The sequence below is a fragment of the Tenrec ecaudatus genome, chromosome 12 (assembly GCF_050624435.1).
Source record: "Tenrec ecaudatus isolate mTenEca1 chromosome 12, mTenEca1.hap1, whole genome shotgun sequence".
NCBI classification, from domain to species: Eukaryota; Metazoa; Chordata; class Mammalia; order Afrosoricida; family Tenrecidae; genus Tenrec; species Tenrec ecaudatus.
The window spans coordinates 46,157,275-46,170,049 of NC_134541.1; the positions used below are offsets into that span (position 1 = coordinate 46,157,275).

The 12,775-nt window shown below is 39.0% G+C and overlaps 1 protein-coding gene across 2 annotated transcripts in view; it reads right to left on the reverse strand.

The window, feature by feature from the left end:
* Positions 1-10,148, reverse strand: part of SEL1L2 (SEL1L2 adaptor subunit of SYVN1 ubiquitin ligase) — a 100,263-nt gene extending 90,115 nt beyond the window's left edge. For both annotated transcript variants that reach the window (XM_075527840.1, XM_075527839.1), the window contains exon 1: positions 9,986-10,148. In XM_075527840.1, coding sequence (XP_075383955.1) covers positions 9,986-10,010 — 25 coding nt within the window. In that variant the 5' untranslated portion in view covers positions 10,011-10,148. The remainder of the gene's footprint in view (positions 1-9,985) is intronic.
* Between the last annotated feature and the right edge of the window lie 2,627 nt (positions 10,149-12,775).

Sequence of the window (12,775 nt, forward strand, 5' to 3'; positions counted from 1 at the left end):
GTATGTAACCATCCTACCCTTTGTCCTCTCCCTGCCATTGGGTCAGTGCTGACTCATAGTGACCCCTTGCGGGTTACTGAGACTGTACCTGTTACGGGAGTAGAAATCTCAGTCTTTCTCCCATGGAGCTGCTAGTGGTTTCGAACTGCCAACCATGTGGCTCACAGACCAAGGCATAACTACCACACCACTAGAGTTCCAGCAAGGCTCCTGGTTGGTTGTTATTAGTTGGAGTCAGCTACTCAGTGGCAGCAGCTACTCAAGGTGAGCCAAGCTCTGCACTGGTTTTGTTTTAGTTCCTTTTTCACAATTCCTTGAGAGTGTGTGTGCTTCATGATTTCTTAGCCATTTTCAAATAGATTTCTTCTACAGACGTGTTCATATTGTTGCTCGACTCTCTCTCAAGGGTTGGGGCTCAATGCCTTCGGTTGTGTGTGGGAGTGTATGCATGTGCTGACTCACTCTGAATGTTTTTGTTTGCCTATTTATTTGTACATTTTGTGAAAGTTTCTTGTCAGTTCATCCCCAAGAACACTATGAGTATATGAGAATGCCATCAGCCAGGATTGTAGGAATATTTTTTTCTGAACTGACTTTATGTTTGCTCCTGCCAGGTGACTAGTGTTCTCATATTATTAACTGATGTAAAGTTTTATATGTTGAGATGTTGGTTTAAAAATGCTGAAAAAAACAAACAAGAATCAGATAGCAAATGTAAATCTAATTTTGCATGACATTTTCTCTTGTGAGAGCCGAGGTAGAGCCAACCCTTGCTATTTGCCTAGGTGACAAACTAATGGTGGGTGATTGTTCCCCCTCCCGCCCCCCGCCCCCCTCTAATTGCCTGCACAGCTTGTGAGTTTTATTCATAGCTCTTACTTACAATTTATTTCTCAAAAGTCCTATTTTTTTCCTCTTCTATCTGCTGGGCTTTAAAATCTATGGTTCAGTCATTACCAGTTCTGATCACAGCTTGCTAAGACATCAACTCAAGGGTTGATTTTTCATCAGTGCTAACACCTGGGTTGTGGTGACTTTCTTGTGAGCTCGCCTCTGCATTAAACTAGATTAAAAAGTTCTGATATGCTTAGGTTATTATTTTTAGGTATTTCTAGTAAGATAGTCACATTAACAGCAGTCCACAACTTTGCCGGAATGAGAAATCTTGGCTAGTTTTCCTATAAAATCATTTTCTTAAATCTGTATTTAAAGAACAATGAATAGATAATAGGAAAGGAATAAACTGGGGTGCAGTGTGGGTTCCCTGAAAAACCGATGTCAAGAGCTTTTTAAGAAGTGCTCTTTGCATCTCATACAATATAATCCATGTTGATGAATTGTGCGTGTAAAAACTGTTGAAATGGTGTATGTTCTGCTATGTCTAATCTCAACAAAATAGGTAAAAATAATTATGAAAACGAAGAGAGAGTCTCCTTGGGAGCTGTACCTGAAAAAGGGTGGGGATGAAATGTGATGAGCCAAAGACAAAGTTGTAATAGGCTTAGTGAATCCTTAGCTGATTCCACAAAGAGGTACAGAGCTAACTTGTCCCTTCAGAGATGTCCCCAGTTAGGTTGCAGTGGTCAAACCTTTGCATTCATTCATTGATTAGACATTAAAAGTGGCCGACCCAGTGAGCGGCTTTAGTTTTTGGTGAAGTGGCTGAGTCTAACCATGAAGGGATTGACTGCTAAGGCCTCTGACCACACAGAAAAAACTCCTAAAATCTAGGCAACTATTCATTCCTTCATGGAAGTGAACGAATAGTGCTTCCCAGTTTCCCTCATAAGCCGATATTTCATAAACCAATAGAGAGGAATGCATATGATTAAAGTCAGTGCTGTGGGTCATAGACTCCAGAAGCATGGAAAGCTTCCAAGGACCCTTTCCAAATAAGAACACAATAGTTAGTGATGGGGCACGGCCACCAAAAGGAAAGCAGGAAGCACCCACGCAGGATGATGTAGAAGGGAGTATTTCAGTTGCCGGCATGAATATACTCCATGGTCCTTACTGCCCAATTTGTTTTGCCCAACTTAATGAGGATAATTTTTCTTTTAGACTCAATTCTGACTCTAAAGGAAAAACTAGTTGTGAAAATTATAGTGCTCAGATCCCCTGAAGGAAATGGATAGGCTAATTTGTGTTTGAATGATGGTTCTGGTGAAGAACATGGGAAGTGCCATGGACGGCTAAAAGAACAAAGAAATCTGTCTTGACAGAAGTACAGTCGGAATGCTCCTTACAGGCAAGGATGGCCAGGCTTTGTCTTACATACTTGGAACATGTTGTCAGGAGAGACCAGTCCCGTGAAAAGGACATCATTCTGGTAAAGTAGAGAGACAGTGGAAACAAGGAAGGCCCTCAAGGGCATTGAGTAACACCACGGCAGCCACAATGGGTTCAAGTATAGGAACAGTTGTGAAGACGGCACCGGACTGGGCAGGCAGTGTTTCATGCTGTTGTGCATTTTGCTAGGGGTCGGAACTGACTTTGCACTTAACCACAACACCAACTTATAAAAGGTAATGGATATTAAATAAGGAGCCTGGTGGTGCACTGGTTAAAACATTCACCTCCCAACCAAAAGGTTAGTGTTTGATGCAACCAGCTGTTTCCAGGGAGAAAGAGGTGCCAATCTTTAGTAAAGACACTGTCTTTGAAACCCTACAGGCTCTGTGTTTACATCCTAGCTCTTATCTAGGAAGAATTCTACTCAGTTTTGATTTTGAAAATATTTATTAAGTGTAACTATGTGACAACACAATGCTAGGCACAGATCTTTTCTTTAATATGTGGTACAACAAACAACATTTGATCTATTTGAGAAATTTAGAAAGGCTTTAAGTACATTGGCATGGAAAATGGGTAACTATTTCCATGTCTTGTAAATGTGAAGAAACATTTTGATATTCTAGAAACTACTGCTTGATGGTAATATCTTTGTTGTTGCTAGGGGCTGACAAGTTGGTTCCAACCGATACACTGCCAGGTCTTGCTCCAGGCTCACACTCATTGTAGGGCTGGAGTTCCTTTGTATAGTAACCGTGTAAATCTGGCTTATCCAGAGTCTTCTTCATTTTCCCTGTCCATATAACTTACCAAGCATGATTTCTTTTCTAGGAACTGGTCTGTCCTTATAACACGTCAAAAGTATGAGACAAAGTCCTCATTTCCACAGAGCATTCTGGCTGTACTTCTTTCGAGACAAATTTGTTTGTTCTGGCACTTCATAGTATTTTATATTATTCACCGTAATTCAAATGAGTTCATTCTTCTTCAGCCTTCCTTATTCACTGTCCAACATTCACGTGCATATGAAGTGACTGAAAATACCATAGCTTGGGTCAGGCACACCTCAGTCTTCAAAGAGACTTCCTTGCTCTTCAATGCTTCGAAAAGGTCCCGTGCAGCACTTTGCCATTTGATGTCTTGACTGCGGCTTCCGTGAGCATTGATTGTGGATCCAAGCAAGACAAAATCCTTGACTTCAGTCGTTTCCCAGTTTATCATGATGTTATCTATTGGTCCAGTTGTATGCATTTTGATTTTCTTTCCATTGAGTTGTAATTCATAATAAAGGCTGCAATCCTTGATCTTCATAAGTGAGTACTTTAAGTGCTCCTCATTTTCAGCAATCAAGGTTGTGTCATTAGCATATTTAAGGTTGTTAATAAGCCTCTCTTCAATCCTGTGTCATGTTCTTCTTCATATAGTGCAGTATATCTGATTACTTGCTCAGCACGTCGTTTCAATAAGTATGATGAGATACAACCTTGATATATACCTTTCCTTATTTTAAACCAGGAAATATTCTTTTGGTACCACTGCCTTTTGATCCATGTACATGTTCAGCATGAGCGCAATTAAGTGGCTGGAATTCCCATTCTTCTCAAGGTTATCCATAATTTGTTAGGCTCCACACACAGTCAAATATTTTTGTATAGTCAATAAAGCACAAGTAAACAGCGTTCTGGAATTCTCTGCTTTCAGCCCAGATCCATCTGATGTCAGGATTGGTATCTCTTCATCTACACCCTATTCTGAATCTGGCTTTAATTTCTGATGGCTGCCTGGTTCTGCCTTGTTGCAATTGTTGTTGAATGATCTTCGGCAAGATTTTAGTTGCATGTGACAATAAGGATGTCGTTCTATAATTTCTATGTTTTGTTAGATCACCTCTTTTGGAATGAGTACAAATATGGATTCTGTTCATCAGTTAGCAAGGTAGCTGTCTTCCCATTTTCTTGGCCTAGGTGAGTGAGTGCTTCCAGTGCTTCATCAGCTTGTTGAATCTTTTCGTTTGGCAGTCCCTTAATTCCTAAGCTCTGTCTTTGGCTAATGCCTTCAATGCAGCATGGACTTCTTATTTCTAGTTCTTTTGTTACAGTGACTCTGTGTATTCCTTCCATCTTCTTTTAATGCTTCTTACATTGCTCACTCTTGTGCCATGAAATATTTAATACTGTAACTAGACCCTTGAATTTTTCCTTCAGTTGTTTCAGCTTGATATATACTGAGCATGTCCTACCTTTTTGTTTTTCTAACTACAGGGTGTTGCACATTTCATTACAATATTTTGTCTTCTTGAGCTTCCCTTTGAAATTTTCTGTTCTGCTCCTTGACCTCATCATTTCTTCCATTGCATTCACTAGGCTATGATCAACAGCAAGTTGCAGTTTCTTCTGAAATCTATTCTATGCTTTTTTCCTCTCCTATCTTTTAAATTACCCTTTGTTTTCTTCATGTATGATGCTCTTGATGTCATCCTACAGTTTTCCAGGTCTGTGTGGTGAAGTGAAATTTATTAAAGTGGCTGTCCTATCCATTTCTATATAACTCCCATGAAATGATTGGGTGAGAGGATGCGAGAACTCCAATTTGGGGATTGATCTATTTTGCTTTTCTCCGGGTTTAAGAATGAGATATCCCACAAACTAAGGGAGAAGTTCCTGGAGCCATCACTGAAGCAGAGCCTCAAGCAGAGCACATTCTTTTGAGATCCCTGCCTGTATTGCACTGCACACCCCTTGTTCTAGTGCCACCAGGGTCCAGAGACACTACAGCAGAGAGTGTAGAATGTTGAAATCATTGGGCACAAGACGGTGAGACTGAGAGGCAGTGTAGCAGGTGGGCTTCCTGCCCCAAGGAACAAGGCAGAGCCAAGTGACCTTGCGGCTCAGAGGCTGAGGACCAGAGGAAGATCTGGCTACTAGCTGAAGAGAGGTGCTGCTATAGACCAGATTGCATCTTTACTTTTTTATGATCCTGACATGGTATATGTTACCTTACCTAATAACCCCCCAATAATCATGTGTTCTCACATGATTTCTGTGTGGGCATTGCAACACGTTATTGAACCCAGCAGAGAAGTGTAGTGTTGTCCGTGAAACAGTTAGTGTCAGAGAGTAAGAAGAATGGCCTTGTGCCAATCATCCATGGGCTGGGTTGGAGATCGGGTCTCCTCTTTTGTGTAGTCAGAGGAGGTCCTATGTGCCCTCCAGGCTGTTTCCTCAAGCTCCAAGAGCCACGATTTCACACTAAAATCACTACATTTTGGTTTAACGTAAGCTAATGTTACAAGCTGCCTTGTATGAAAATGATGTGAGGAGCTTACATGACAGGTATTTAAGTAGAAGTTTGCATCATCTGCTAGGAATATCTGATGAAATAGATATTAGAAATAGAATGAGATTTGATGACTCCTTAAGTTCTTGGTTTACTTTAAAAGTTGATTATTTTACTCCAAATAACTATGCTTCTTTTTCTACTGTTTAGTGTTTCTGTGTCTTTCTCATTATACTTGCTGTTATTTTGAATTCCACAAAATTTCCTTCATCTTCTTTGTTTATAGCATTCACTCCCCATTGTCGAAAAAGCAATGGTGTGGGATGTCATGTGATTGCCTTTCCACACCCACTTTTCATCTTTTTCCATTCTGTTCTACTAATTCACATTAATGACTCAGGGACTCAGTCCCTTCTATTTCAGCTTCTGGTTAGATTTGGTTAAAGGCACAGCAGCAGATATGGAGGGTAGCTATGCTTCTGGGTACTTGCCAATCTGGTTGCTGCAGGGCTGGCTGTGTGCTTCCTGTTAGGATGGCCCTCTCCAGGTTTCCGTTGTCAATATTCCAGTTGCCACTGTGATCCTTAGGGGCAGTAATGTCACTGCTGTTACTGGTATCTGTGAGGCACTTTCTGATTTCATCACATCTTGTCCACTATTTAGAAATGATGTTTTATCACACATTTCTTATATGATTGATTTAAATTTGTTACTTCTTTTATGCCAGGGCCTTAACTCATACACAAGTAACTAAGCAGATTAGCATTTATATGTTATTATCTAGAACAAATTCTTCAATTGAGCAGTGAACCAGTGTTTGGGTGGGGAGGAGAAAAGGTTAAAAAGTACCTTTTGGTTATTAAGATTTAAATAAAACAAAATTGTTGTTGAAGCAAGACTCTTACAGGTAGAGAGTGAGATGAATGAGAGAGCCCTTACAGTCACAAAATCAGTCTCTCTCTGGCAACTCTGAGTTCTCAAATTTTATCTATTGCTGTTATTAGCAGTGATCCCTTTTCTAGATTTACTTCTTGTCAGAAGGACACATTTGCTACTGTATGTATGCAAATTTTAATGGGTGAATGCTATGGCTATTATAAGACAGGACTCCTTAAGTATCCTTGGAAGTAATTTTAATAGACAACAATGAATGCATGTATACTTTATGTAGTTCTGGAGGATAATAAGTCATTTTTTTAGAATTATAGGTTTGATGATTCAAATGAGATCTACCTTAGTTTCTGCTTCTAAACTGAAAACATTTTTCCTTTACTACTATTATGCACTTTATATTAAAACTTTCAAGTAAACTTGATGTCCATGAAGTAGTAGGATATTTCTTTTCATGATGTGGGTCAGTATTTACCCAAACCTGTTTTGAAACCAAAAATCCACTGCCATCAAGTTCTGATTCATAGTGATCTTACACAGGGCTTCTGAGAAAAATATAAATACATATTTTGTTTTTTCACATATCATACAATTTAAACACTCAATCATATTAAGATTTATTCAAACATCACCACAATCAATTTCAGAACATTTTCTTCTTATACTCAGTGCTGTTAGTCCCCCTTTCTCCCTAACCTTCCCATGCCATGCCTTAAGCAATCATCAATTCATTCATTGTCTGGGTTACTGTCTACCTATCTTGGACTTCATATACAGAAAATCATACAAAACACAAACAGGAAGCAATCAAACAAACAAACAAACGATGACTAGCTAAAATATAGAAAAACCTCAATCAAAGAGAAGCTGAAAATGTAACGACTGAAACAACTTTAAACTAGTTCAAAAGGGAGATCAAGTGACAAGACCCTACATTTTAATCTAACGACAGCTGCCATAATTGTCTTTATAACACTCTCTGTCACAGCTCTCGAGGATGGCCAGAGGGGATTCACTGGAGGCTGAATACATGTGGGACCCTGCGAATGATTTGGGGCTTCTGCTGTCATCTACAGCCTTCTGAAAACTAGGTGTTCACAAATTAAGTTCTGATACCAATCCTTCCTTCGATTTGGATTTTCTTGTTTACAATCCTTGGATCATACAGGTTGCTGTGTTTCTTTCATGTGGGCTTATCTGACTCCTCATGGAAGCAAATAGCCTCATCTTTCTCATATGGTGAAGCTGATGGTTTTGAACCAGTAAACTTAATGGTTAGCAGCCTAACACTTGCTCATCCTGCCATGCACGAGAGCTGTTTAGAGAAACAAGGGATTAATATTTCTTTTTGGTATTGGTAGCCTCCTTTTTATTCTAACATTTTATGTACTTTCATAAGAACCAAATGGCAAGCTTGCTAAGAGCTATTACTTTGGCTTCAGATCATCTAAGTGAGAATCTCAGTTTCCCTACTTAACACTTTATGATCCTATGCAAACTGCTAATTTCCAGTTCCAGTGCTCTGGCTCAATCAGCGTAGCTCCATGTGGCTTGTCAACAGGAATCTGTAGCAGACAGTGTGTATCCCACCTCCAGTGAGCTATTTATCTCTGTTGTGCCTCCAAATGAGGTCATCAAGCCGTGACCTGATTGACAGGCTAGACTCCACCCCTTTGCAAGTTGACAGGAGATTATGTAATTCCTACACAGCGTTTAACTAAATAATATATAAATAGATTAAATACAAGTCCAAGAAAAAAAGTGTGACCATTCCCATGTAAAATTATTGAAATACTTTATATTAACTTGTAAAGGAGACACACTAAAAATACAATCCAATTTAAAGACGGGGAAAGTCTTCAAATATCTGGAAGGCTTCAGCACATAAATGGCTCCGTAAATATCATTAGTGTCTGTCTTAATTATCTAGTGCTTCCGTAATATAACTGGGTGGCTTTAAGAAGCAGAAATTCATTCTCTTACAAGTTAGCTTGAATAGAAATCTGAATTCAGAACACTAGCTCTAGGGGAAAGTTTTATCTCTCTCTTGGTCCTGGAGGAAGGTTCTTATCTCCTATCAATATCTCCAGGTGTCTTAGCATTGGTCTTCCCCTAGAGATTCTCAGCACAGGGACACCAGGTCCAAAATATTTGTTCTGTTCCTGCCTGGTGGTAGTTAGGCCACTCTGCCTGTACTTCTTCTCAGATAAAAAGGAATGCAAGCCACGTAGCACATAAGATTACATCATTGTTGTTAGGTACCCTTGTTCTCACTCATACTGACTCTTTGTACAATAGAGTGAAACACTACATAGTCCTATGCTATCTTCACAATTGTTCTAATGTTTAAGTCCATTATTGCAGCCACTATGTCAGTCCATCTCCAGGGCCTTCCTCTTTTTCACTGCTCTTCCACTTTGCCAAGCATGATGTCTTTCGTCAGCTGCCCTTTGAAATTTCTGTTCAGATTTTTCCCTTCATCATTTCTTCCCTCTACCTTAGGTACATTTCTTCTACCTTATACATACGTTCTATGACTAAGAACAAGTTACTTGCCAAGTTATTATTAAATCATGTATTAATGTAAAATTATATCATTACATAACTGCCAAGCCACAGATAATCATAGCCTAGTCACATAGACACATACTTGGAGGGAAGACACTTTTATCCATGACAGTGTCTCATTCCATTAAACATCTAGAACTCACTCACTGCCATAAAGCTGATGCTGACTCATACCAACCCTTGATGGCTAACAATAAATGATCAACTATTGGTGTGGTGTATATTAGGATTGCTTACCAATAGACCTATGCTTGATAAAATGTAGGTTATAGCTTTATGTTCAAAAGTTCAAATTAATGTTTCATTGTATATTTAGATTAAAAATAAATTTAAGCTATTAATCATTTACTTTTACATTGCCTTTAAAAATTGACATTCTTAAATTTTCTTGGTCAAAAAAATTCCCTTCTTAAATAAGAAGTTAGCAAGTTGGAAATTCATACATATTTGTTAGAAAAGAGATAGCTCTTATTTAATAGACTTAAATATTGAAAATGATTTCCAAAAAGTTATAATTAAATACCAGCTGACTCTTCCATATGGAATCTGTGGAGACATTATATTTCCTAGAAATGTTTTGCATTCAGAGAACTCCATCGACTAATCAAGTATGTTTTCTTTTAAAAGGGTTTTAGATTGGTAGTCGAAGCATGATATTAATTTTGAGTGCCCTTTAAAATATAAAGATTTCTCTTAGAACAAAATAATAGCAAGATATACATTTTATCTGCATAATGCTGGATATTTTATTCCCTGCTGAGTTCTGATTACCAACATGGCTGATTATAATCAGTACGAATTAGGAATTTCAGACTAAGACAGAAGCTGAGCAAATCCAAGGTATACATAAAAATATTTATGAGTATATTCTAAGACTATTCAAAAGGCAGCTAATCTATTTGATTTTAGATTTTATGAAATCATTATAAATCTGCATGGAGGGGAAATTTTTACTTACAATGGTTTTTATGTCTCTTCAACATACTTTTATTTGGAATTCCTCTTTGTTTTATTTTATTTTGGCTCTTCCTTTTATCAAAGATATTTTCTCTTTTATTGAATATCTTATTAAATTTTCTTTGTTCCAATATATGTGACAACAATTGTTTGAGTTCATTCACTGATACCTACAAAGAAAAATATTTTAGCTCATTTTGCTCATATGCACTTTTAAAATAAGTAACAGGAAAGTAAAATATATTAACATTCATGAAAACACACAAATTTAATGCGATTAATATAAAAATATACAGCTTCTCTTCAAATCAAAATGACAGAAATCTATTTTTATTTAAGTACTTAGTACTTTTTATGAATAGAAACTATTTCAATCTAATTATATAGTTAAGCACAGAGCAAAGCATTAACATCTAAATGTTAGAAATGAAACAGTAGGGAAATTTAATAAATATATTGTCTAGCTGATAAGTTGTCATGGTAATATCAATGTGCATCTTAAAAGGAAATATGAACTTGCTAGAATTGCATTACACACTAAGAATTATGAAAAATTTATAATGGGTGAAAAGTGTGGACAATTTTGTGTCTGGTTTAAAGGAAATGTAAAAACAAAACAAAACAAATAAACAAACCAAGAACCTTTCCTCAAGTATTTTTCAGAAGTCATAGAATTAATCCATTTTAACTAAGGTGAGTGATTAGGGATTTGTTTTTGAGTAGTATAAAATAATGGAGATATTAAAAATAATTAAAAGCTTTAGGGAGATAGTCATGTATGATGCATATATATACACACACATATATATGCTTTTTCAGGGAAAGCTTATATTGGAAGATATGAATTTCTCTTTTCAATAATAAATTTCAAGACAAATCAGAGACTTTTGTGGCTTTAAAAAAAAACTCCTTTTTTTCAAAATCATTTCTTAGATTAAAAGACATCAAATCACAGGCTATAAAATCAATATGAAATCAGGGTGATTCCATGTGTTGCAGAGTAGAGATGCTCTGTAGAGTTTTCCAGGCTGTGCCTTTTCAAAAGCAGACTGCCAAGCCTTCCTTCCCTGAGGTGCTTCTGGATTGGCTAGTAATCAAATGTCACCCACATACATTCATATATCACCTAAAATTGAATGATAACCACTAGTGATGTAGTTATAAACAAAATGGACAAAGTTCCCATCTTCATGAAGATTACAAAGAAGTGGACAAATTATGTAATCTATATCAGTGATATGAAAACATAGAGCAGGTTAAGGGTACAGAGTGAGTTTTCTGGCTAAGGCTGTTTCCCCTGGATTAACAGCGGGACTGTGCCAGGGCCATGCCTCCTGCTTGCATTACCGTTATGCTACTGTCACACTAACGCATATTTCCATCGAGTTATAAAGTGACAGTTATTTCCCCACGATACTAATAGAAGAGGGAAGGAGAAGGTGGCAAGATGGAGACCAGGTAGGCAGGCAGCTCACGCTGGGAGCTCCATGAAGGTCAGTGAGTGGGGAGATTTGCGGGCTGAGTAGGGATTCCGAAGCTGTCAGTTAATTCCCACGACAGCCCACAATGCTTTCCTGAACCAAAAGATGACTTCCACTCCATCTCTTGCACCCACTGCAGCGTCTCGAGGACCCAGGCCTGCTGCAGGAACTGGTCTGGCTTGAGCCACCTGAGCTGCTATGGACCCATTGTGGGTGTCACTCCTGGTAAACTACGCCCCAGCTTCAGTGCCCAAAGCCTGTCAGCCACTCGGCAGAGGCTCATGCATTTGCGATTTGATACCCCAAATGGCACGGGGCCCTCCTACTGCCCATTGATGGATCCCTCCTCCAAGACCAGCATTCTCCTTTCTATCTTTTCCCTTCTCTGCCTAGCATTCCCCAACCTCTGGGCTCTGAGCAGTGGAGCTGCATGCTAATAGACCGCCTGGATCCTTTTACCCAATGGCCCCGCCTATCTGTAGTGCCTCTAGCGGGGGGGGGGGGGGGGGGGGGGGGGGGGGCAAGACAGACCACCCCCACCTCTACCCCATCCCCTCTCCAGAGCTATACACGCCTGTGCCCAGGCCAGAACTTTCTTTCAGACCAAGACCTGCAGGGCTGCAAATGGGCCCCTATGGAGGCCTGAGAATCACCAGGGCATAATACAGGCTGACCTCTGAGCCTGACGATTGAGAGGGCCATCCAATCTGCCCTCCAAACAAAAAAGACTCCCAATAGGATAGGGTGAGAGGTAAACCCCAGTGGGACAAAGGTGAAGCACACACACCCCCACCCCTGAGTGGTTGGCTACAGGCAGCCGACAGAAACATTCATAACAACCGTCCAGAGGTCTCTTTGACTCCCAGTAAAATGGTACTGAATTCCTCCAAAATGATATGCAAACAGCAATCTGCCTCCACAGTCACAAGAAGAAAACAGATATGAGAAATGAAATCCAATATCAGAGGACAACCTGAACCAGTCATAAAAGAGGCAGACTTTGACCTGTCACTGAAAGAAATCTTCAGAATGCTGCTTAGAGTCATACAGGATATGAAGGAGGCATTGAGGAAAAGGATGAAATGATAGGGGAGATAAAGGTCACACACCAAAGGGAAATACAAGAGTTAAGGGACAAGGTAACAAAAGTCAGTAGTGAATTCCGACCTCAACAACAGTGTTCTGTAGTTTTCCTCAAACAAATCTGTTGGTTTTTTTTGGTTAGGTATAGCCCTATATATTTCAATTTGTGCTTGGCTCTTGTGAAGGGTACTACCTTTCTGATCTCCTCTTCTGTGGTCTTGTCCGAT